Here is a 26,100-nt window from a genome sequence, read left to right on the forward strand (position 1 = left end):
AAGCACCTCCTCGGGTCCGGGACAGCTGGGGCACGGACGGGCAGCCTGTCCGCACCGCTGGGGCACAGCCGGGCAGCCTGTCCACACCGCTGGGGCACAGCCGGGCAGCCTGTCCGCACCGCCAGGGCACAGCTGGGCAGCCTGTCCGCACCGCCGGGGCACAGCCGGGCAGCACTACCTTGACCAGCGCAGAAAATCTTGCAGGTCAGTGCACTAATACCATGGGAAATACGGGCACATTGGAGATGCCAGGGGAGCGGGACAATGCTTGGAGAGTTCTCATTGTCCCACCTTTACCAGGTTCTCCTGGCCACAGGTCAGCAAACACACCTGCAATGAGCTTTTACTCTGCGCAGCTGCAACCGCGACACTAGTAGGAAGTCGCACAGTAAACAAATCCAAAAAAAGCAAATTTATGGCAAATTAGGCTCTGGATAAACATACTCTATTCATTAGGTTCACATTTATTACAGATTTGAAATTCAAGTCTATCAGTCCAAGACAGATATTAGTTGCAAGTTCTTGCTAATGAGCAGCGTGATGGCTCTGCTAATAGCACTGCAAACACCATTTGGAAGGGGCTCGTGCCGCGCTGCCGTAGCCAGGCAGCCGGGCACAGCGGGCACAGTGCCTGGCAGCACAGCGCCTGGCGGCACAGCCTGTCCCCAGGAGAGGGGCGGTGGGGCCACCGCTCCTGCCGCTCTGCCAGGCTCGCGCTGGTCTCGGCGCAGGGGTGTCGGTGGGGTGTCGCGCCTTTGGGAACGGGCACAGACCAGACGTTCAACGGAACAGCTGAGGTTTAATCCACACCAAAGCCCCTAACGCGGTCTGCTGGGCAAAATCCCGTACTAAAATTACCAGAGGTGCCCCGCGTTGGCACGTGCCTGCTGCCCCTCGCCTCCCTGCAGCCCGGCTCTCCCCGGGGATGGAGCGAGGGACCGTGCCCCCCTGCCGCAGGGCCTGGGGCAGAGCAGCGTCCTGCTCCGTGCGGCCTGGCTCCGGGAAAACGGGCAGGCTCGGGCATGGCTGCCTGGGTCGAAATCTTTGATCAGATTAATATCTTCTAGCTTCTAAATCTTTTGACTTTGCAAGACGAAGATGACACCCTGGAGTTTGATCCTGACCTGTTACGCCACAGTAATCCCAGTTTTCAGCAGGGTTACGCCTGATTTACGCCAGTGCCAGACGAGACCCCAGCACCGATCTCTGCTGAACGGCTCACGTGTATCAGCCCGTTTTTCTGCGCTTGCAGTGGGAAACACAAGACCCAATTTTTGCCCTTCCCTAGTCTGCCCCAGCTCACGGCAGCCCCCCCAGACCTCCATCATCTGCCCTTGTGCCAACAAGCCCACATCAACAAGCCTGAATTTGCCCCTCAGATCCGTTATTTAACACCCGTTTTGCACGTAAGTGAAATCAATCAAGTGTTCAAACAAGGCTTTTTTTAGATAAATGGGTCTTTACACCTTCATTTTAAAATTACAAGTAGCATTGTGCAGGAGGGAGAGTGAAAAGCTGCAATTTCACCACCAGCACAACAGGCGAGTACCTGGGCTTCCCACCACCCCCCGGCCACGCCAGTGCCGGACCCTTATAGAATCATAGAATGGTTACGGCTGGAAGGGACCTTCAAAGGCCATCTAGTCCAACCCCCCTGCAAGGAACAGGGATATCTCCAACTAGATCAGGTTGCTCAGGGCCTCGTCCAACCTGGCCTTGAACGTCTCCAGGGATGGAGCATCCACCACCTCTCTGGGCAACCTGTTCCAGTGTTCTACAACTCTCATGGTAAAAAATTTTTTCCTAATATCCAATCTGAATCTACTTCCCTCTATTTTAAAACCATTACCCCTTGTCCTATCACAACTGGCCCTCCTGAACAGCCTCTCCCCATCTTTCCTGTAGGCCCCCTTGAGGTACTGGAAGAAGACGGAGACGTTTAATAAGATGAGCCAAGGAGGAGAAACTGTTCCAGGGTTCCTGAATACAGACAGCACGGAGGGCACAGAAAGCCCCACGCCGAGTGTTCCTGGGGGCTGGGCGGTGAGAGGACAGATGGCAAGCGGCGTACGCCCACCCTGGGGTCCATCCCGGGCACTGCAGGAGGCAGGTGCCAGGCTCAGGACACCTGGGAGCCCAAACTGCCCCGCTGGGCCTAAGCCAGACGTCAGGAAACAGCGATTTCAGCCTAGAACAAGTCCTCCTGGTTAAAGCACCACAAACATTGAGTCATCAGCTGGTGTTTGGCAACTGGTTTACAGGATGGCTGGCAGGTACCGCTGCCCTTAATGACCGTCAGGGTCCTTTGTGTCCATTTGATTGTTCGGATTTTCCATTTGGAAGCGCTCTACGAAGAGCGACTGTGAGCCTTGGTCCAGCTCATAAAAACAAGTCTGCTCTGCGCACCCTGCAACTCAGAGCGATTAGACACGACCAAAACTCTGCCCAGCCCGTGACCCCAACGGAAAAGGCTTCTGGTGCATTTCAGGGACATCAGCAAAGGTTCTCACACGCCCAGCTCCAACGTATCGACAAACCATCGCACTCGGATGGAAGAGAAGGAACACTGGGGGCAGCGAGCAGTCCGAGGGCAGGTATCTCTAGGTGGGTACTGTGACAGCTCACGGAAAACCTCAGCCTAGCAACACATCTGTGCGTTTGTTTGTTTTCTGTCCGATTTCTCTGAAGTGAGTAATTAACGAGAAACTGAAACTCCATCCACACCAGACAAGTTGGTTAATCTGTTTCGGAATAGAAGGCACGAGTTACCTGAGGAGATGATTCCATCCGAGTCAGAGCAGCCTCGAGGCCACTGCGTTCAGCGCTGTGGTCAGCAACGCCTCCACAGCAGCTGGCACCGACGCGTCTCAGCCGGGCGGGCAGAGCTGCGTTACCGGGAACGTTTCCTACATCAGCCCCTAAAGCCTCGGGGAGGGTCAAGACAGTTCTTCCAAACACGACACCAGCCTTCACCACGGCTCTGCAGCTTGCCACCTCCTCCCATCTACTGCCCAACAGAGAAAACCTCCCTCCCCACCCACAGGTCACGGGCAGTAGGAAGGAGCCAGGAAGTACTTCAGGTGGGCTTACAACAGGTGTGAACCCGTGCCGTGGAGCGGGGACAAGGAGCAGAGGGAGGCGGGTGCTGCCGGGACCAGCCCCGGCACGCAGCCGCTCGGCCTGGCGCACACCGGGGCCGGAGAACGGCGGTGACGAGGGACCGCAGGGCAGAGGGCGCAGCTTGCGCCGACCCGGGAAGTCAGCCCGAGGAAAATTCCCAGCCCCGGCAAGAGAACTGTGCCTGGGACCTGGCTTCAGCCCAGTGAGCTTTGCTGGCACGGCAGCACCCGAGCCCCCCCGGCAGCTGAGTTTGGGCGGGCGCACCAAGGGCAGGACAAAGCTCCGGGTGTTCCCTCCAGGACACGCAGGTCGTCAGGAGCTCAGGCAAGACACACACAAGATTAATGACTGTGGAAAGTAGGCTTTTTATGCGTTTTTTCAAATTGCAATTCTAAGAATATCCACCAGTGACCCAAACCAGGTACTTCACACAGTAAATGAGAATTCTTTATTTAAATTAACTTGCTTGGTTTCTATGTAGGACAGGAGAAAGGCCCAGCTTTTCGTCTCTTCTCAACGGCCAAGGAAAAGCCTCCTGAGCTGGTCAATGCCACTGAAAGAGCAGTTAATCTGGGTTTTTACTGAAGTCACAAAATGATGTCACTACTCTGCATATACCTTTGTTCATATAATTTAGTATATAATGCACTGTTCGACTCTGCCATATATTTTGAAAAATATACAAACCTGCTTTAACCACGTTAGAGATATTTGACAAACAGCTGTCAAGTACATAACAGTTTAGGACAAGATCAGACACTCCTAGAACGTCATTTTAAACTACAAAAAGAACATGAATTCATATAAAATACAACAGATTAAACAAACTTTTTTTCCCAAGGAAAAACTAGGTATCAACTCAATCTGCCACTGTGTGAAACATGAATACAAAATAAGTTACAGTTAGTAATGCCTGCATTGGTGAGCTGTGAACTGGTCGAATGGAACCTTAAAAAAACTATACAGTATTATTGCACTCCGGACTGTGCAGGATCGGCAACGGGCCAGCACTGAAAGAGCTCTTTCATTAAGGTTTTTTTCAGGAGGCACGACGTGGCTGCGAGAGAAGCATCCAGTCTGCACCAACAGCGTGCTGTCTTCAGTACAGGCCTTCATGGGTCCGAGCCACGCTGCCTTTGGAAACCACCACTTAATGCCTGGAACGGAGACACAGGAGTTACAGGCGGCAACTGCTCCTGCCCGCCCGAGCGAGACGCCCCGGCACTGCCGGAGGAGGAAGCCGAAGCTTCTTCTGTAAACTAGGGACAACAGCAGGCCACGTGCTCTTCGGGTCGTGAAACCTGAATTGCGAGCGCTGCCTCTGGGGAGGTCCTAACTCGCGGCAAGAGAGTCCTGTTAGCATTTTATTCTGGGTTTACTACGAGGATACCATCAGAATGGCTTTGCATGAGCAAGACTTCAAAGAAGGAGGCATTAAAACACTGAGTCTCGACTCTCCTAACCTGTCGTTTCCCACGTGGATGGAAATACAACTGAACAGGGTTTTGTGTTGTTTTTCTGAACTCATCTCATTAAAGAAAATTCTACATAAGAACGGCCTTAGCATGCTTCGTAAGCGGGAAAGTGACATCCACCTACTCTGTGACAAAGAACACTGCCCGAGACCCTCCAAATCCGTACACGTGGGCTTCAGCAAGGCCATCCGAAAACACAGGAAACACCAGGCTCTTTAATACTAAGCACTACTCTAAAAACACAAACCAACTCATTTCATGATTGCGATGACTCCTGCTAAACTACCATGACAAGCCAGACTTAACTGAACAAACCCTGCAGAAATCACGAGCCAACTGCTCCTCAGACTCCCTGCACAAGGACTCGCAAGGAGCCACCTCTCTGAACGGCTCTCCGTGCTTCAGGGAGCCGCAGGAGCACGGGTGGAGGGAGAGGTGGACAGGGCAAACAAGCGGGCGGTGAGGCCCAAGCTCTGAAGAGGCAAGAACCAAGAGCGAGCGCTGGTCACAGAGCGCGGCTTCCTACGCGGGGTGGCTGCCGGCAGCGCTTCGGGGAGCTCGGGTTTCCCTGAACCTCCACGTGCCACGTTCTGGCTTACGTAAAGAGGAACTTGCAGAAGCCAAGTCACACTGAACAGAGCTCCAGAGGAAGCCGTGCGGGTGTGCGAACAGAGCCGGGTCACTACTGCCCCCGCTGGGACCCACGCACGGATCAGCTCGAGGCGGCGAGGTGCGTGCAAGGCGTCCGCCCGCAGCAACGGGAGCACGGGGCCGTCACTGGAGAGCGGTGGGGCCGTTGGCAACGCCAAGGAACCAGCCCCTCAAACCCCAGCGTTCTTGTGCAAAGAACTGCACCACAGCAGAGCAATGTTTCTCCCAAGCGGTGTCCTAAGTGTCAACCGACAACTTCTGCACCAAGACAGTCGTCTTGTGGCACATCAACGTTCCTACGACAAACTGCAAGCCACGTGTTTTGCACGCCACCGGTGACGTAGGAACGTGGAACTGGTTCCTCATAAAACACAGAAGCATGGAGGCGAAGCCTCTGCTCCCAACAGTCAGGGAGTGTTTGCAAAAGGCTAGAACAGCACAGGACACAGTCGGCAGCACGGAGCCGTCCTGCGTTCCTGAGTCCTGCGATGCCATGAGGCCACAAGGCACAGAGACACAGACGATCTTGAGGCACAAAACACGGTGTTTCCTGATCTCTGCACAACACAGTTCACTAACTGGAGGCTGTCTGCACCCAGCAGCACATCTCTTTCTGCCCAAAGGAATGCCAGCCTTCTGCACCCAGTAACACATCTCTTTCTGCCCAAAGGAATGCCAGCCTTCTGCACCCAGTAACACATCTCTTTCTGCCCAAAGGAATGCCAGCTTCCAGTTCTGAAACAGGCAGAACATAGCCCACGCTGAAACCTCCCCCCAACACAGTACCTGTAAAATCAGACAAGTAATTTGAAGTCACCAGAACTGGTTCTCCAGCAACACACTTTGCCGTGACCAAACACAGGATTACAACATTCATCTGCAACACGCAGCCCCTGACATGCACATCAACAGACAGCTGGGCACTTACAAGAAGTTTCAGTGCTGACAGATGGGGCTATGACCGATGATGAGGCATTGACTCCATGTGCACATTGAGCTTCATTTCGTTATCAAGAATTTGTACAAGCTGCTGCATGGAAGGAAGGTGGCCAGACTCCAGCTTGGACCACACCGGAACATCTACCACAGAACACACAGAGGGGAGAAAAGCACCGTTACACTGACAGTCAGAGAACACACAGGGCTAGTTTAAACATTAAATTTAAAAGATCTAGGAAGCTATGCAAGTTGGTACTGTTTTATGCTGAGGAAAATATCTGGATCCTGCTGAGGAAAATATCTGGAGAGATATGCTTCAAACCTCTGGCTATGCCTAACCCAGTCCAACTGGGAGAACAAAGAGTCTGACACTTCCACTTAAAGGTACATCATATGGATTTAGAGGGTCAAAATATCCACTGACGGAATGTCTGAAAATAGATGAGTGAGCAGCAGAAGAGCGTAGCAAGTCTCTGAATCATCACGAAAGCTTTGAAACTTGTGTGTGTCATTAGTCTTCATCTCCCTCTGCCTCACGTCTAAGGCTGACCCTCCAAAGTTGTGCCTACCGAGCTCTGGCTTGGAGGGTTCCACTCAAATAGCTGTAACCACTACTCCCTCCCTGCCCCAGAAACACAGAAGGCAGCATGGTCCCTAGACACTTCAGGGTAAACACAACATTCCTTTCGGATGTTGACAGATATTCGCTCTCTCAAATACCCCTCACTGCTACAGCCTTCATCAACCCACACGGAAAAACACAACTGCTCTCATCTACACAGAACAGTCAGACTGGAACCCCACTGTCCCACAATGCACACCAGACACTTCCAGAAGTGCACATGTGACTGTTCCCCCTGGGAAAGCCCTGCTGCCAATTCTGAAAACACATCCTGAAACACATCCTGCACTACTACACCAAAACACATCCCGCACAATCGTAAATTGAGATTATAAAGCACAGAGCTGGATTCTATGGTTGTATTTAGAGCTTGAAAAATCCTGCACTCCATCAAGCTTACACAACCTTTACAACTAAATCTGAAGGCAAAAGGTCCACAGACTCTTCACCTGAAAAATCAGTATTGCTGTCCACTGGTACTGAAAATCTCGAAATAGCAACAGATTCCATTGGATTGCAAGGCTAAGTCACATCACAAAACAGGAGAGGGGAAGTATCTAATTAACCGGACAGTACGCTTCTCTAGTCGATCATTTCTTACCTACTGCACATCCCACGCCAAGAAAGAATGTAACACGGTCACTGCAAGTGATCAAGCATTCTTCTAAATAAATAATTTGTTACACAGCTATTTTAAAATACACGTAACTGACATCTGTATAACTGCTTTGTGAGACTTCTGTGACTTTCACAGTTTGCTGTGACGAAAATCACAGTGTATATATATAACACCTGAAGTTTCCAAAGGGACAGCAATTAACCCCATGCCATCACATTCTGAAACTCACCGCATTTCATAACCCTAGCCCTCACTCCCCCAAACAGCTCTCACAAATCCGCGTGCAGACACGCAACACAATGTGATTCCCTTAAAGAGCAAGTTCTCAGCTCACCATTCAGCGTTATCTCAAACGCCCCTGTTGACATGCACTGGTTCTCGATCATGTTGCTCAGGAAGAACACCATCATACAAGCATAAACCTGGAAGAGAACAGAGAGAATCACAGATGCTTCAGCCATGTGAGCCACAGCTTATTTTATTCACGCTTGAAGTTCACAGGTGTCTTTGAATTGCCCTCTGCACCTGACCAAGTACCCTCCCAACTGCACAGACATCTTCCTTCCATACTCCTAAACAGGCCACGCACGCTGCCTGCCCTAGACGGCCATCAAACTCGTTCTGAAACCACCCAACCCACAGTCCCAATTCAAACCCAGATACATCTTCTCGCTCCTTTCCTCCAAAACCCCAGGCGCACCGCAACGGCAGCCTGCAGACACGCGTGCACACACACGGCTACGGCAGCACTGCCGGGATGAGGGCAGGACGCAACTCTTCCTACACACGGCCTGGCACAGGCCCAGACACACACAGCAGAGCAAGTCACACTGCGTTTGTTCACGAGAACTGTCAACCCTCTAGCACTTCTTCAAGCTCATCATCCGGAATTTTCTGTGTGCACTGGCACCTCGGGACGAAATGATGCAATCTTCAGCAACGCAGCATCTCCCTCCAGCACACCACCAGCACCTTTCTAATCCCCTTCTCTCGCACAGGGCACACTCACACGGGTTACTGCAACACCAAAGCATTTAGCACGGGAGAGAGACAGCTGTTTGCACATCGGACACGCTGCAGCCGTCCGGCTCTGTCGTGCACTTGGCCCATTTAATTAAACGGGATATCTCACCACAGCTTCTGCACATTCAAACTGACTGGTGACAGAGACCCACTGCACTGGGTAGCTCGGTTGGAGCATCTGTGCCCCAGTAAAATATATACAGGTTAATAAACTTATAAATTGCTTTTGCTTAGTAGAATAAAACTGGAATAAGGTTGCTATAAATCAGAGTACAACCACATTAATCTGTTAGCACCACCAGTACTGACTCACGGGGCTATTCATCTGACAAGGCATAGTGTGTCATGCCCCAGTATGTTCTGCGAAAACATCCACAAAATTTCAATGTGATTTTTCTCACCACCATCTAAGTGCATGCCTAATCTATTAGAAGTGTGATGAAAGCAACAACTGAAAATTAGTTGAGAGACAACAGAAAAGGGAAGCTGTAATTTTCACATCAACGACACCAGCATGAAACTCTATTCTTGAGCCCTACAAAATAAAAAAAATCTTTTATCATCTTTGTCAGTATCATTAATCTCGGCTGTCCTCCTGCAGCATCCTCAGCTTGGAGAGAGAGATGCTGAGAATCAAATCTGGGTCTGTCAAAAACACAACTCGCTGCTATTAAAAATAATGACGCTCCTGTAAAACTCTCAAGTGTATTAAGTTACAGAAGAGTAAAGGTTCTGTGAAGGCTGCAGTGTATGAAAAACAAATCAGTAAGAGCTGGGAAGTACTCCCCAAGCACTCTCACTCTAAAACTGCTTTTTCAAGTAAAAGAATAAAGTAGACTGTTTACCTTATTTTCTTGGCCCCACTGCCAGATGCTCGGAGCTTGCATGCCGAAGAAAGCAAAGGGATCCTTGCCAACGATTATTAAGCCTATTAATACTAGTTTGAAGACAGACAGGAAGGATGCTATGTGCCTAGCAAAAGACAACGCATAAAAGTGACTTAGAAGGTTTACAGTCGCTACGTCACCACTACATAGCTGTAATTCACCTAATTATTAGAATTTTGACAGTGTACAACCGAGCATTGCAGAAGAATACAAAACTTTTCAAGTAAGTTTATCTCACTGTAAAAACCCAAAACAAAACACAAACCAGCAACACATACTAACAAAACCACGCATCCTCAGGGCACCATTCTTGTACACCACGCACACAGACGTATTTCTTTCCCATAAGCAGACCTCAAATAGAAATTTACTTTCAACTCACACAGATCCAAGTGGGATAATACATTCAGTTTCTTAAAGAAGTTGTTCTGTATTACAGAGACATTTAGTTGACAAGCACTGCTTCCTCGTAAAGCGTTCTCCCAGTGGATGCAGAAAACCCTACAGTTTTTTGTAAGAATTAAACCTATAGCCAGAGAGCAAATTAACACTGAGGTACTCAATCTTGTAGCACTCTTAGCATTGTAATTATTACAGTAATTAGGTCGAGAAGTGGTTCAGAAGCCACCACGTTAACCATGGCATCACTCTCCAGCATGTACGCAGTGGTTTAAATAACAGGAATAACATTATTTCCATTTCATCTTTTTCTAAATTTCTTTGGGCTTCTCCCCCCAAACTGTAGTTAATGACATCCTGGCAGTCTCTCTGATGAGGTTCTCTCTTCCCTGATTTAGAAGTTAAAACCAAACCCTTCCCTCCTGCAACCTTAACCTATTACAGGAATTTGTCACTAAGTGCCTAAGCCTGAGCAACAAATGCAAATTTATGTCCAGATACATCACAAAGGAAAGCTGGAAAAATTCACTGTGAAAAAAAGTCAATTATATAATTTACTTTAGATTGAAACATGGCAGGTCTCATCAAACAGATACTCAGATGGTAATATTTGTATGGAAAACTGAGATGGCTATCTGGAAGAGAGAAGATAATCAAACCTGTAAGTAATCATGGTGGAAAAACACCCTTAAGTTTCCACTTTCAATATTATTTAAGCGTAAATGCACATTCACCACTCACCACGCTGAGCCCACATACTGCAAAACAGACAATTAGTGCTGCTAGGCATGTGCTCACCTATATATAGGTTGAGGAAGGTAGTTCTCCCCTTCGATCCGGATGTCTGGGTACCGCTGGCTGATAACCCGCATGTACTCCTCAAACACCCGCCTGTAGCCTCAGGAGACACTAAACACAGACAGGAGTCGTCACCGAAACGGGAGTGCTGGATGTCACAGTCGCTGCTGATCTGGCAACACCAGCACTTGCGCTGTTCGCGATACATTCAGGTAAAACCAAAACTTCTCACGCCAGCGAGGACGACTGACTGGCAGCCGAGCTCCACACCAAGAGCTGGCGAGGCACCCGGGTTTATACAGATTTGCTTTCAGGCACCAGCACACACAGCGTGTTGGGAAGCCCACTGAGCAAGGAATTACTTGTTTCCCCAGTAAACGAGCTGCCAGGTTAGACAGTCAGCACAAGTAGTGCCTTGCTCTGTGTCAAAAAAAAAAAAAAGTTTCACACAATGCGGTTATAATTCCTCACTAGTTAAATCTAACTCTTTGTGGGACTGCCCACAGACACGTAACACCGCTCCCAGCTATTTCTGTGTAAGGATGACCAGATCAACTGCAGAGGAGTTAAATATTACGGAGCCCTACTTCGGCTCACGTTTCTACCAGCTGCCTCTGTTGTAAATGAAATGAGTTATTCGGCCTCAGCTTACCGCAGAAGGCATCAAGTCCTTTCTGCCCAGCACGCCTTTGGCAGTGCCTCACGGATCCGCGGCATGCAGCCCGGACCAGCCTCCGCTCCGGGAACCGCAGCGAACATTCCCGGCCCTCCCCGCCCGCCGAGGCACCCGGAGCCGCGCCGGGTCCGCCCGTCGCCCCCCGCCCGCCCTCGGAGCGCCCCAAAACCGCCGCAGGCACCGACGGCCGCTTCTCCCCCCAAGCTACAGGTGCCGGAGCCGCCGCGCCCCTCCTGCTCCTGCTCGGCTCTGCCCGAGCAGCGGCTCCGCCGCATCGTTCTCCCGACACAACGGCGAGACCGGCCCCCCCGCCTGCTCGCGATACGGCCCGCAGAACCCACAGCCGCCTCGCCACAGCCTGTGGGGGCCTCGGTTCTCCCGAGCGCAGCCCTGCCTCAGGACAACGCCGCGTCTTCTGCTGAAAGGGCCCGAACGGCGCGGGTTTATGGCGAGTCGCCATTTCTGCAGTTACTTTCTCCAGCGCCCGACAGCCCGCCCAGCCCAGCCCCGCCGCGCCGGGGAGCCCGCGGTGGCCCCGGGAGGCGCGGGGCGGGCCCCGCGAGACGGTGCTCCCGCCGGCCCGGCCCGGCCCCGGGCGCCCCCCGCCCCTGAGCGGCCCGCGGCGCCTGGCCCCGACGCTCCTCCGCGGCCCCCCGCGCAGAACGGACGCCCGCGCGCCTGCCGCGGGCGAGAGGAGCCGAACCGAACCGAGCCGGGCCCGGCCCCGCCGCGACAGCGCTGAGGGAGCACGGGGGGAGGCGCGGGCCCGGCCGGCGCCGCCATCTTGCCGGGCGCCCTCACCAGATCTGGAACTTGAGCAGCGGCCCGGTGGCGTAGGCCATGCGCAGCTTCTTGGCCGGCAGGCCGCCCTGCTCCGCCGAGCCGCCGCCCGGCCGCGCCGCCAGCGCCGCCAGCAGCAGCAGCACCTGCAGCCCCGCCGCCCGCATGTCGCCTCGGCCGCCCCCGCCGCGGAAGCGCGCGAGCCGCCGCAGCAAGGTCACGCGCGCGCCGCCCCGCTCCGCGCAGGCGCCGGCGGCCACGTGACGCGCGCGGGCCCCGCCCCCGGCCGGTGCGTCGGCGGCAGCGGCCGTTAACGGGCGGGCGGTGGCGCGCGCGGGAGCCCCGTTTCTGACGGAACGGACGCGGAGCGGCCGCTCGCGCCCAGCGGCAGCAGGCCGCGGCGGAGCCCGCACCGGCCGTGCCTGAGGAGCGGGGGGGCGGGGCACCGACGGCGGCCGACCCCGCACTGCGCCGGAGCAGGGCCGTGAAACCGCGGAGCGAGGCGCCAGCACGGCGGCCGCCTGGCAGCGGCTCCTCATCGTGAGCGCCGGCACCGCCCGGCCCCACTGCGCCGCTCCGTGTTCTGAACGGTCACGGATAACGGGACCGGGAAAGGGCGGAACGGAAACCGGCAGGAAGGACGGACGGACAATAAAAATCCCAGTACAGAAGCCTGCAGGGCCACCACCGCGGCTCCGGCGCCCGAAGCTCCGCTTGCCCCTAGCGAGGAGCGATGTTGGATGGTGGTGGCACGGCCCCAGCCTTTTCCCACTCCGCCCTTGTAACAGAAACAGAAGTACTTCTTATTAAATGCTCTTTATTTTTTATCTACATCCAATTATTGCATAAAGATCACGTATCTTTTTAAATAGAATAAAGCTATCAGGTGGGTAAACCTCATCGCCCCCCCTCCTCACACCCCACCGAGGAAAAGACAAACCAACAGGTGCTTCTGGTCTTCAGGGAACACACGATATCTCTGGTTTGCACAGCAGAACTGGCTGATGTGGTGTTTGTTACTGGTTTACAGTATCACACGTGTACAAACCTTTCGGAAAGCTTTCTAAAGGGCAAGTGTGCAGCAAATCTCTGGACTTTTGCATCCCCAGCCGTTTGCTGAAACATTTTACTGTGCTCAAGTTAATACAAATCCTGTTTTGCATGAGCTTTGTGTTAAAGCCATGCTGGACTTTCATGAAGTTTTAAAGACCCAGTTCTAGGTCTTCCAGTTCCTGAAGGAGAGCAGTTTCTTTCTGAATCTTCTCCAACTAGAACAAAAAAGCACAAAATGTCACAGACGTAGCTTATTATAAAATGAAACTTGAATAAAACTGCATACAACTTAACAGTACCTGATTCTTCTCCAGCTGTTTGCCAGCAGCTGCTTGTTCTTTCAGCTGCTCAATTGCCTTTAGTTTCTGTAAAAACAAACCAAAACAAAAAACCCACACTAAGACAAAAATATTGGTGAACCAAGAATAGAAAAATAAATAAAATCAGTCTTGCACTTGCAATTGCCCAATTTACCAGCAGGAAGGCTCAATATGGAAGGCACATTTCATTTGACATTTCCAGATACTCAATCCGGAATTCTCCACCAATAAAAGACATTTCTTTTAAGAACAACAACTGGAGAACAGCACTGCTTCTTAGTGTCCGAAACGTAAACACCATGCATTATCTCACTGCAGGGCTAGATCCAAACTCAGAAATCACTCCTCGGCTATCACCACCTCTCTTCACCACACATTCTCCTCCGAAAGCCTGGAATATTAATCTAAACAGAGGACCAGGAAAAGCAGGAGGCAGCCAAGAGAAAAAAGCCCTGATGGATTACACAGAAAGTGGAAGGATTCTCTATCTAGAAGCAAACAACTTCCATTCTGAAATTATTTAATTCAAGAATTTCCAAGACTGGCAGTAAACTTCGCACTCGTACCATTTCAAAGTTAAGGAAGAAAGCGAAACCACGTGGCATGGTTCCCTTCTCAGATCCACGATCCAATAAACACGAAGCCCACGGTGCTGCTTTCGAAGCACAAACACCCCTAAGCTGTACCCCCACTCCTCAGATGTGAGGACTGGGTGCACGTGCAACAGCATTCCTAATAGGAAACTGGAATACTCTTCCAGGCACCTGTCAGTGGCTTCTACCTCATCTAGATGCTGCTCTGACAAGATCTGCAGGAGTCCTGGCAAGTGATGGCCACTACTGTTTTACAAGATGGAAAAGCGAAGGAAGTTGGTTTACAAATTGAGGAAGTTACCATCTATGTAGATGCCACCCTGCTGGGCTCTAGTCACTTCACCATCAGACCAGATCTTACAGAGCATCTCTTGGAGAAATCTGCTGTTCGTTAGAAAAAAACGCCCTCACCTTTTTCAAATTCTTTATCTTCTTGTCAACTTCAGGATCTCCTGATGTCACGGCAGGCACAGAACTCCGTGGTGCATTCTGTGATGCTGAGGACTGGGATTCCTGGTTTGCATCAGCTTTGGCCTCCTGTAAATAAACAAAATAAACATATTATCTGGAAAATACGTTTTTTTACAAAGGGACTGCAAATGTCTTCAATAATTTCAAAGGATCCATTTAATATTTCTTCTTTCACTAGTTGGCTGGTGTTCTCCAAAATTTGTACGTGACTTGCTTTGATGTGTTTTCCAAAACAGAGTTAACTATAACAACTCACATGCTGTTTCTTGTTTAATTTCTACTTCCTCAAGACATCAAACACACACAGCATAGGGAAACATCGGTAAGGATGACAGGATAAACACATACACAAATATTTTATAAAGCAGACTGGAGGGTCATTGTCTCTGAAGTAAAAGACGTGACTCAAAACCAGTGTAAGAAATTAAAAAAATATTTTTAAAGAAATTACTGCTTCAGAAGTTAGTAGAAGCTGGAAGGTTAACACCAAAAGCTGATTTTTTTCTACCTAGCCAAGATTAGCAAGCAAAGAGGTGACCCAGAACACACCGTCTTTGGTCTGCCCTGCTAGCAGACCTCAGCCCTGACCTGCTCAGGGCACACATGAAGCAGTGAGCCCACCCTTAGCTCCCACCCAAACTGGAACAAGCTGTGCAGACTGCCTGCAGGTGAACGGGCAGCATTACGTGGTCTTGACACCGATTTCAGCTCACGCTCACAGCAACTAAGCAAGGCTGTGATTTTAAGGTCAACCTTTGGCACCCGCTTCAGCCGGACGGAAACGCCGGCCGCCCTGCCCGCAGCTCCGCACGGGCCGAACGCGCTTGGGCTCCCCGAGCAACCAACAGCCGCTGCTCGGGCTCGGCGGGGCCGGTGGGGAAAGCTAATTACCGTCCCCCTCGAGAACCACCTCTGCAGTACCTGCTTAGCAGCCTTTTTCGCTTCGTGTTTCCTTTGGTTTTTGAGAGCGGTTTTAGAGAGCGGCTTGTCGCTGCTTCCCGACGGCGCTTTCATATTCTGCGGCGGCTCATCCTCGTGCTGCGGGATACGCAAAGGTGACAGTTACGAAATCTGTATTCCATGCTGGCAAGCGTGTTGGTAAAAAAACCCGGCACTGAACCCCCAAACCTACTCAACACCATATGCAAAGATGAATTGTAAGGAAAGAAGGAAAAACAAACAAAGGAAAAAAAACAACTATGTGCCTTTTCTCTTTCGAGTAGCAGACAACAGTGTGAAAAGGGTTTCAAACCCATCCATTCTCTAGTTTGGATGGCACTATCCTATATGTCCTAAATATTTCATGGACTTCTGGTAAAATAACAAAATCATTATGTTTTCTATCTCGGGGGCGGAAATAAAATCAGAGAGGAATTAAACAGCAAAAAACGATCGAGGCTTGGCATTTTGCTTTTGTGGGCAACTTTAAAATTCAAACTCCTAGTGAGAAGAAAGGAAAAATGGGTTGCTGGGATGGGAGATGGGGTGTGTTTTTTTGGGGTAGTGGGGGGTGTTAGATGGGAGGTGAAAAGGGGGTATTGTTTGGTCTTTCGGTTTTTTAAGATAACTTTAATCAAGGAGCTGGACTGTTTTAACACATGTGACGATTTCATGGCCATTGAAGTAAACAGAATTATATTATTTAATTTAACGCATCTTTTCTCTACTACCTCTGCTTGTTGATCATTTGTGCAATCAGACATTAGTAGGATTAATAGATTGCTGCTCAGCTTGTGAGCAATCTTCCTTCAAAAGCACCAGGCTCAAAATCAAAGCTCTCTAAGACTTAAACATCAAGGGTGCAATTGTTAAATGTGATCAGTTGCTACTTAGCCTGCTTTGAAACCTTGCAGAAAAGAAACTAATCAGGTCACTGTACTGAAACCTGTTTAATCTGCAGCCAGCTTGGTAACAATCAAATCTCTCTCTAGCAAGTAAATTTATTAAAAAAAAAAAAAAGCTGTTGGGAGGACAGTCAAAACCAGCTGCCTAGCTGGGTTTAGACTGGCAATCAGGTCACTCGAATCAGAAGCTTCTACCTTAACCCAACTACCCAATTTCATCGTAAATCCAATTTGCAGTTTATTATTCCAGTGCATGTCGTGCAGAGTGGTTTTTAAGTTTGCAAATGACTTTGTAGAAGTAGAGTACTTGCACCACAGAAATTCCAGTTTTCTAGCATACCTTCTTGCACAGTGAGCAAAGTGTCAAGGAGGATTTTCAAGGAAGCCTCTCAAAACCCCACAACACTACTGCCAGTCTGATTACTGTTCTATTGTCTCTCGTTAGATATAGATGGGCACAGCAATGAACTAGAACAATTTATTTCCTGTATGAAACTGTCCACTTACGAGCTTGGAACTTGTCACGGGTTTGTTTCTCAGGGCTGGAGGTCTGTACGCTTGAGCAGGCTTCGGCTCGGCACTGGGCAATTCGCTTGGAACCGCCTGGTATTTCACGGCTTTCGCTGGGAACACTCCATCCATGAAGGGCTGCCAGGAAACCTGCCACATTTCTTCACTGGATGGAACCTCGTAGTTGTGTAACAGAGAGCCAGTGTAGTGCCATATCTTGTAACCATTACTAACTCGTAGCCTGGGAGCACACGTAGCGGTTACGATGTGCTCCCCGTCAGGACACCAAGCAAAGTACGTGGAATCCGAGGCTACTGGTTTGGAAATGAGTTTGTAGTTTTTAACGTCCCACACTTCCATCTGTCCCCTGAGATTTCCAAACCCTGCTAGCACCAGGATGTGTCCATGGGGGCTGTAGTAGGCAGCATTGCGAGGACCGGTTCCAAAATCAAACACAGGGTCACATTTCAGGTTAAAAACTGTTGCTTTGGCAGGCATAAAACCATACACTGCACAAAACTCAAGAGAATTGGGGCTCCAAACAACATCATAAATAGGACCGTTTTTTGCTAAAGGAAAAGGAAAATATGCAGCTGCTGTTAGGAGACTGTATTTTTTCAGCGCAAGCAAAAACAAAATCAACAGAGATTCTTAACTTCCTGCTTTGCTAAAATGCTGTGATCTAATTATTGACAGTGAAAATGAATTCTGCTAACAACATTCTATCTTCCGACAAGTTTTAGTTAAAGTTTGCAACAATAACTGCAGCCGTTCCAAATTACCTCTGTAGGGTCAGAATCAGCACTTTAACAGTAAGCATTTTTTCTCATGTAAAAAAAATTCCTTTTCCCCCCCCTCGTTATTCAAGTATGATCTCTCAGGACCTTCTCAAACTGTCCCACTGGAAACCTGCAAAAACAGGAGCTTTATACCAGCTGGATACCAGTTCCTCTTTTTAAAACGTAAGAAATATTGCACAGCTCAGCTTTGTGAAGCTAAGAAATATTGATCTAAATTATCTTTGGACAGTGCTCACACCTGGTATTTCGTAAGACAGATTTTGAAGTGAGAGAGCACACAAAAAATGGTTTTACACATAATGATTAAAACAATATTGTTACAAGTTATTCTGTGGGTTAGAACATTAGGATGAATCATTGGTGGAAACGCATGTGAAATGTATAGGGGTACACAAAAAGGTCGTTATAGCTTCTCACAAAGCGACTGTCTTTACCTGTATTTCAGATAAACGCTAAGTGCGCTACTGGCAATTCTTAAATCCAGATTTTGACCCAAAACATCAAACTGATTTAAACTGTCCATTCCTGCTGCTATTCTCAGACACCCTCACCTTCAGAAGCTAGGCTGTGCCACCCCACTGTGGGTGTTCCCCTTCAGAGCTCTTCGGGTGGCACTGGCCAAACACAACCGCAGAGACAGGGTCCGACAGAAAAGCACGTCTCTGCGTGCTCGTGACAGTGGCAGCTGGAGCGACGAGGGGAGCTTTGTGTGGGCTCCCAGGGCTGAGGCACAGGCTGCAGCACGAGCGGGTATCAGTCAAACCCAAAAACCCCCGACAAATGCTAGTGTGAAAAAGGCTTAAAAACTGGACCTCAAAAATAGCCAGCAGATACAAATCCAGAGGAAATGAGGCACCACTCCAAGTGCCCACCATTTGCTTTTGTTGGAAAAAAGTTTTACGATACAGACATCAATTTCGTTTTTTCCTTGAAAAGGAACAGCTAAATTAAATGAAAATTAATGATGAACTTGTTGAATAAAGATGCATTGAAAATAAACAACTTCAAAGAGCAAAGGAGGTTTCCATAAGCATGTAACTAAACAACTAGTGTTCTCCACCCAGGAAACTGCTCCCAGAGACATTCTAGATCCTGAGTTATCATCCCAACAGTTGTTCCCCAGTGAAGTTCACAGCAAAGGGAAATGGGGCACAGTACTTGCCACCACAAATTTTGCTGCAGCAGGCAAACTGGAGACGTTCTCCCAGTCAGCAGTAGCATTGCAGAGAAGATATTTGCAACGCCTCTGCTCAAGCACAGGTGACCTACGTGCCCCCTCCCCGGCGTTTCCAGACACTCACACCAAACCAGCCTCTGTAGTGCCAAACAAGAGGGGTGAGTAACAAACAGCAACGACTCCAGACAATGAAAAAACACCACCATGGGGAAATTAATAAACGGACTTCTAGTTCAAACACGACACTGAAATTAAGAGCATCCACTCGCTTCTCCCCAACATGTCGTTTCTGTGTCTTAGAACGCTTTCCATTTTACAACACAAAATAAAGGACTGCTGTTTTCCCATATACTTCAAGAAACTGCTCTCACTCTGCCTCGGCTCCTTGAGTAACAGTACCAACTGCACGTCTGAAAGTGCAGGTAGCATTATGGTGTTTGGCAACGTACTTTCCTACCCATTTTGGTTCCTCAGACATTAGGCTGGCTCCGCTATCCAGCTGTTTCCTTAGCAAACATGCACAATTCCCTTCCTGTGCACATGAACACCCCCCAGTGTACATTAACTGAACACGTGTGCCCTCCACCACGGACATTAAGACAAGCACACCAAAAATAATCCAGCTGTTAAAAAAAAAAAAACAAACAAAAACAAACGAACAAAAAAAACCACACAGACAAAAAAAACAACAAAAAACCCCAACCCAACCAAAAAGCACCCACCTGACTCCAGACTAAAAAAATAAAACTCTGGTGAAGGATTTTTTGCTAAAAGTACTTCACTTTTGCTTTTCGGGATTACTTCACTACACTAACAAAAAATCCCTCGTACCTTAAAACAAAAGCCAGTGAAAGCTCAGCCCCCACGAAGGAGAGCTGGAGCACAAACGCCCGCGCTACTTACGCAGCTGTACGACGGCGCTTTCTCCGTTCGTTGCGATGTAGTGCAGCGTTTGCTCTCCGTAGTAGGAAGCACCCGTTTTATCGACTTCTGTACTAGCTACTACCAGCACAGCAGTGGCTAACAGAACAGACACACGGTTATTCCAATGCAAGCATGGCAAATTGCATAAACTATTTCACAAACTCCCAGGAACAAAGATAAATTAGCTTGACTATGAATTCTAGTTAGTTGCTTGCACAGCAGCCTTGTTATTCTCTTCTGAATTTAGTTTTTCCTAAATATTAACCCAAACAGAGTGAGTATCTTCCTTTCTTTCTCAGATGAGAAGTGTAAGCTAAGTCTATTAATTCACCATTGAATTACAAGAAAACAAACATACTTTTGCAGCCATTAAAAAAAAAAAGAGATATTCATCTGACTAAGGGAGAGACCAAGCGTCTTGATCAGTCCTTGAATAAAATGTTCCATCACCAGCTTTTGTACGTACATCAATTTTATCCAAAACTCTGCCCACAGATGGTATGTAATACCTCCCCTGTATTCCACACAACGCGGGTTGAGGTAGAAGTGGGTTTTTACAAAACTATTCTGAAACACCTCAGTGCTAACCAACAGCAAAGCACAGAGAGGACTGTGCAAGGCATCCCAGTCGTGATGCACCTGTGTAAACGCAATTTTACAGATTAAGAACAGTTTATGGTGTAATCTTATGTTTACAGTCCAAACATATCGTCATCACAGAATGCAAAGTTAAATTTGAATTTGCTATTCAACTGCAAAATTTACCGACAGCTAAAATATTCTCAATTACAATATACAAAATCGTGGAAGTCACACAGAAAAGTTATAAGCACGTCAGGGGATTCAGAATTGCAACCTTAACATTGCCCTGGCATTAATGGCTACCTTCAGCACCCATCTGCCCAGGCAAATTAAAAGCAAAACCCACACAGTGGGCAAAGCAATCAAATCCAAGATGAGGAGAATGCAAAAGTTTAAACATACAGCTGCTGTACCTTTTTTGTTCCACAGCATCGTCACCTTGTCAGCTTTAAAGAAACTTTTATTGGCGAGTGCAGACTGAGGGCCCCCAAAGTTGGGATACTGATAGAGTCTCACAAAGGATGGTGCACCTTTACTGCCCGGAACGTACACAGCCACCTGCAACAAAGCCATGGGATTTTATTGCAGGCGATATCCTCGGCTGCACAGAGCCTATTCAGGACTAGGATGCTGTACTAAAATCATGGGAATTTTTTGAAGGAAACCAAGAAAAAAAATTAGAAACGACAGCAGAAATACCTTGGTTGGCGGTGCTCCTGGAGATAACACAAAATCATTAACCTTTTGCAAATGCAGTTTATTTGCAATAGTATCTGGAAAAAAAAAAAGGTCATAGATGTGATGATGTTAATGACAAATCACATGCAGCCTGGAGTACTTAACTACACCTTTTTACGCGTCTGTCTCATGGATAACAAAGAACAGCATCTATAATGCTAAAGGATTTCTTTTACCAGGCAAACCACCACTGCTTTTCTATTTCATCACACGTTTTTATCTACAAAACCAGCTTGAACCAAGCCTAGGTCTGAAATCCAGCATTTAGTATTTGGAAGTTCAAACAGCAGGAAGCTTCTGAACCCCACATCAACACAGCTGGTGTGTGAAGCAAGCGACAGTGCTCTTCGTCTTATCTGCGCCGACTTCAGAGGATGCGGCACCAGCCACGTCCAGAAAGCAAGCACCATCTCACAGGGCCAGGGCTTGGCCCCTCACACCTGTACGGGATGATTCCTCCTGACAGGAAGCGTTCACACAGACCTGTTCTGTGCGGAACAGTGCCCCATAACGCAAGCAACTTACAGGAAGCACGTCTTTAAAAAGCCAACAGCAGCAACCCATCCCCTTATTCCAGCACGGAAGTCTGCGCTGAGCCGCGGACCTCATGCTGGAACAGACGTTCCATGCTTCCCGAGTACCGCTCCCTTAACGCGGCAGGGCGAATTCTCAGGAAACTGCATCTCACAGGCTGGGTTTTAGCTCTCAGAATAACTCATGTATCAACTTCATACTTAAAGCCAAACAAAAAACCCACCGAAAGCACACACCACTGTTCTCCCCCCAGCAGTTTCACAGAATGGTTTGGGTTGGAAGGGACCTCTGAGACCATCCAGTTCCAGCCCCCCTGCCATGGGCAGGGACACCCTCCACTGCACCAGGTTGCTCAAAGCCTCATCCAACCCGGCCTTGAACACTGCCAGGGATGGGGCAGCCACAGCTTCTCTGGGCAACCCGTTCCAGTAAATGGTTCCAGTTTTCTTTTATTCCTCTGAATTTTTCTTCTAATTCATTTTTATCTTCCTGCTTTTTTCTTCCCTCTGTTGACTCCAAATAATCTACCACTAGGAGTACGTTTCCTTGAAAAAAATGCTCTAGCTTCACAGCTTCATTTCTGCCATCAATATCAGTTTTCTAATGAGACATTTTTTAACATCTGGCTTACTGACAGAATACACGCAACCCAAAGACGCAATCCTATCTCATGTTCTCCACTGACAATTTCCTGAATCTCATTAAATGAGAAAAAATACAGCATTAGGCCTCTTTAACTGAAAATCAGACACATTTCTTACCAGGTAAGTCACTGAAAAGAAATACAAGGAAGTGAAAACACACTTCATTAAAACATAATTTTTCTGAATTACAAATTCAAATATAATGTAGACAATATTTAACATAAAAAGCAAGCAAAAGAAGAAATGAGGAAAGAACTGAAAACGCAAAGCCCACCCCAAGGAAGATGCCTATATAGAGGGCAATTAAACGTATGGAAATACTTGCGTACTGAAGTTGTTGTTTTCAAAGAAGTGCACCTCGTTGTTCACGTTCCTGGCACAAATGCTTTCATCATCCGCCCAGCAGGGACACCTACACACAAAGCAGAAAATCAGCAACACTCCACGGTGCTCATCTTGAGCAGTCCAAGGTTTTTGTCCTCCATTTCTAAAGCCAAGCAAGTTCGAACGTGATACACATTTCAAATGGACAAGTGACACTTGTACAGCAAAAAATACACAACTAGACTCAGTCATTTTCTCCCCAGCTTTCTCCGTGGTGCAGACTGATAGCGAATTTACACTAAGAAACAAGCAATTGTAACTACCTACAAAGATACTCACAAGCACAGATTCTTGCTTTCGGCTCGTAGCGGGCAGTATTTTGAAAGCCAACACTACACTGAAAGCTCTCTTTGCCTGGGTCAGATTTTGGAAACCACATTTCTTTGCAAACAATTAGCATCTGGAAATGTTATTTACCAGTTCTGCATCTTTTTCTGTATGAAAGATTTTAAGCATTTCCCAGTTTTCACATCATGAAGTTGTAGGTTGGGCACCCCTGCTGTGCCATCTTTAGCAGCTGCAACAAAAACACGGATTAGAGTAGTGGTCTCTGGGGATTCAATCCGTTCACCACAATGACATTCCCTCTCATGCAGAAACCTCTTACAGGAAGCATCCCACCCCCGAGGGACTAAATCCTACTGCTAGTTGCTTTACCTATTAACATCAGTCTTCCAGTCTACGGAAAGCACTAACACTTAGAAGCATAGGGTTTCTACTCCCATTACAAGACTGGGACCACTAACACTAAGACAGCTTTTTTAATGTGTGGTTTTTTAATCAAAATCAAAAGCTGTCCTCTTTGCAAACAAAGAAGGTGTGCTCTCCATTCCTACATTTTGTTCTCACGAGAAAGCAATGCATTTTGTCCATCACGCCGCAGTCACAGCTTTAGCTGCAAGCGGTACAAAACGGTTCTACTGGTTTTAAACTCTCCATATCCCCTCACTTACTCTGGATACTAGCGCCTGCCTATTTCTCCCAACCGTCCAGAGCAGACTCCTAACGGCTGGCATCAGTTCCACCACTTGTGCTGCCTTGCCTTACCCTACGACCTGTCCCAGACCACCTCCCACACACCCAGCTCATGGCCAGCTCTTCCCAGCGAAGGGAGCACTCACACTGTCTGCTTCAGACACGCAACCTGGATGAGACTGAGGCTATCTAAGCCAGGAACAAACTCCATGGGGAGGCAGAGGAGAGACTAGAGCCCTCTGGACAATGGAGAACGCCCACGTCAGCTATGCCCAGTGGAGAACATGACTACTCTGGGACAGCTTTCAACTCTCCTCAGCTATACACAAACTGCTCGAACAGCACATTATTCAAACACACTCTCTGCACCAAGATCAGTCAGCAATTTTCAGAAACATGCCATTCACTTACTGGAGTAATTGCTACTACAGGCACTCAGCGCTCGTAGGAGCGGCCGACACCAGATGCTTTCAGAAGACGTGTCCCTCCCTCCCCCACTGCATACCTCATCACCCAGATCATCTCTGTGCTCATTCAGCCACTAAACATGCCGCAACGACAAGTCAGGCAGCGGAACTCCTGCAAACCCAGTTAAAACACGCGGTTACAGCTGGCAAACACTCACTTGTATAAGCCTGCCAGGTTGCCAGGATGCTATTCTTCGGCGAGAATTCAAGGCAAACCGCCTTCGGAAGGTCAAAGGAACGCAGCAACTCAGCACTGCTGACATTAACAATATTCACTCTGGAACCAAAAGATGCTATTTCAATAAAACAGCCTTAAAATAGTTCATTAACAGCCAAAAATAGTTAGTTAATTAATGGCCCAAACCAGTTAATTAACATCCAAGGTGGCTTTTCATATATTTAATTCTTCTAAACCTGTACTGAATTGGCCAATGTGACAAAATTAGAAGAGGTTTTTTCCCCTCCTGCTTTTACAAGGACACGTTTCAAAGCCAGATGCCCAAGCGTAGCAGAAACTGAGTGAAAGCACTGGTCAAAACATAGAACAAATTGTTATCTGCAACATTTAAACTCTGAACTCTGTCCGTAGAGAGTCCATCCACACTTCACAGCATCATTGTTCAAGTTTACTGAGTATAAAGTGAACGATTGATATCCAAAAAGGTACCAACCTTTCCCCATTGCACCAGGCAAAGAGGGAACCGTCCTTGCTGAAAGCAACGGCTTTGCAATTTTTTCCACAGTCCCTAAAGAAATAAGAAACGCCCATCAGCATCCAAACACGCTGCACAAGTTAAGGTGTTTGTAACAAAAACGAAAGCACCAGACCAGTTTTGCTGCCGCGCTCCCCAGCGGTGCTTTGTGACGGTGCCGCCGCCCCGCAGCGGGTCAGCCAAGCACGAGCCCTAAAACACCAACGTTCTGAACCACGGGCAGCGAGAGCAAACTCCTTTATGTTTGCACTTTTCAACTCCAGAGTCTGCTTTTCAGAGAACCGCTTCCTTTGTGCGAAAGCTCAGAGCCAGTGATGACACCGGTACCTTCGAAACGCTGTGCTCTCCGTGAAGCTGGGCGGCCCGTTCACCATGTACAGACCTTCGGATCCTCTCACTGCAAGAGCAAACAAACGCCCGCTCGTTCCAAACCCGGAAAACCGTGCAAAGCCAAAGCCTTTTCTAACCCGTGACACCTGCCCACGCTTTTCCCCTGCTCGAACGAGAGCGAGCGTTGTAACGGAAATCCGGGATGCACCACGCGCCAAGGCACCTGGCTTCGCCCACGGCAGCGGCAGGACAAACTCGGGAGAGAGGCAGCGACGGGGCAGAGCTGTGCCATGCCACCGGCCCCAGCACCAGAGCCTGGCACACGACAACACAGGCAGCCGAGGCACCAGCTTGCCACACGCCTCCGGGACCCATGGGTGACCAGACAGCACTTCTCCAGAGCCGAGGGCTGAGCTGGGGCAGCCGCTGCCCGTCCCAGCGGTCCCGCACCCACGGCCACCCGACCCGCTCCGACCAGCACAGGCTTCCCAGGGGGTCTGTCCCTGAGCCGGTTCATCCCGGGAGCGCCGGCCCCAGCACGGGGAAGGGGGCAGGGCAGGACGGAGCCAAACCCGGCGTCCGGCGGAGGGACCGAGGCAAGGGCGCCCCTCGAGCCCCCGCCCCAACCCTGCTCCAGCAGCGCCAGCGACACCGGCTGCGGGGCCGTGCCCAGCCAGGAGGCGTCTCCTGGGACGGAGACCCGCGGCCCCTCGGGGCAGCCTGTGCCCACGTTCGGCCCCACAGTAACACAGATTTCCCTCTCTTTAACTGCAACGCCCGGCCCGGCGGCACAGCGGGGGCGCCTCGGCCCGGCGGCGCGGCCTGCGGAGGGGCCCGGCACCGGGGGGCCGCAGCCCCAGCGCGGCCGGGCGCCCTCCCCCCCGCCGCCCCGCGCCCTCCCTCCGCCGCGCGGCCCCGGCGCACCTGCCAGCAGCGGCGCGGGTGGCGCCATCTTAGCGCGGCGGGTCCGGTTTCCGCTTCCGGGTGAGCGGCGGCGCGGCCGCCGCAGAGACGTCCACGTCGCGCGGGGCGGGGGGCGCCGGCGCGTGACG

General features: G+C 49.5%; 2 protein-coding genes across 7 annotated transcripts in view; both read right to left on the reverse strand.

Annotated features, from left to right (window-relative positions):
- SELENOT (selenoprotein T) overlaps positions 1 to 12,156 on the reverse strand; it is a 27,446-nt gene extending 15,290 nt beyond the window's left edge. Inside the window, exons 1-6 of one of the 3 annotated variants that reach the window (XM_086618372.1) lie at positions 12,011 to 12,156; positions 10,534 to 10,644; positions 9,295 to 9,421; positions 7,761 to 7,848; positions 6,175 to 6,326; positions 3,546 to 4,277 (exon numbers count right to left, since the gene is read on the reverse strand). In XM_086618372.1, coding sequence (XP_086474498.1) covers positions 6,202 to 6,326; positions 7,761 to 7,848; positions 9,295 to 9,421; positions 10,534 to 10,644; positions 12,011 to 12,156 — 597 coding nt within the window. In that variant the 3' untranslated portion in view covers positions 3,546 to 4,277; positions 6,175 to 6,201. Of the gene's footprint in view, positions 1 to 3,545; positions 4,278 to 5,421; positions 6,033 to 6,174; positions 6,327 to 7,760; positions 7,849 to 9,294; positions 9,422 to 10,533; positions 10,645 to 12,010 lie in introns of those variants that run through there. The other 2 variants (XM_086618373.1, XM_086618374.1) reach the window with 2 other exon arrangements.
- Positions 12,157 to 12,806: 650 nt separating this feature from the next.
- Positions 12,807 to 26,013, reverse strand: EIF2A (eukaryotic translation initiation factor 2A). Of its 4 annotated transcripts, none has more exons than XM_086618376.1 (14): positions 25,973 to 26,013; positions 25,046 to 25,115; positions 24,677 to 24,751; positions 24,164 to 24,282; positions 22,981 to 23,080; positions 22,509 to 22,591; positions 20,963 to 21,036; positions 20,677 to 20,821; positions 19,661 to 19,777; positions 16,778 to 17,349; positions 15,348 to 15,464; positions 14,367 to 14,492; positions 13,342 to 13,407; positions 12,807 to 13,257 (listed from the first exon to the last, which is right to left on the reverse strand). In XM_086618376.1, the coding sequence occupies exons 1-14, from the start codon at positions 25,998 to 26,000 to the stop codon at positions 13,192 to 13,194; spliced, it is 1,758 nt and encodes a 585-aa protein (XP_086474502.1). In that variant the 5' UTR covers positions 26,001 to 26,013; the 3' UTR covers positions 12,807 to 13,191. The 4 variants fall into 4 exon arrangements, with proteins under 4 accessions (XP_086474502.1, XP_086474503.1, XP_086474504.1 ...); XM_086618377.1 differs by having other exon boundaries at positions 25,955 to 26,013; XM_086618378.1 differs by lacking the exon at positions 24,677 to 24,751.
- Between the last annotated feature and the right edge of the window lie 87 nt (positions 26,014 to 26,100).

The sequence above is a fragment of the Tauraco erythrolophus genome, chromosome 11 (assembly GCF_009769465.1).
Source record: "Tauraco erythrolophus isolate bTauEry1 chromosome 11, bTauEry1.pri, whole genome shotgun sequence".
Taxonomy (NCBI): domain Eukaryota; kingdom Metazoa; phylum Chordata; class Aves; order Musophagiformes; family Musophagidae; genus Tauraco; species Tauraco erythrolophus.

Coding starts and splice junctions, on each gene's coding strand:
- EIF2A (XM_086618377.1), bottom strand. CDS start 26,000: ATGGCGCCACCCGCGCCGCTGCTGGCAGGTGCGCCGGGGCCGCGCG. Junction 24,752..25,045: donor GAGAGCACAGCGTTTCGAAG/GTACCGGTGTCA, acceptor TTATTTCTTTAG/GGACTGTGGAAAAAATTGCA. Junction 21,037..22,508: donor CTTTGAAAACAACAACTTCA/GTACGCAAGTAT, acceptor TTTTTTTTCCAG/ATACTATTGCAAATAAACTG.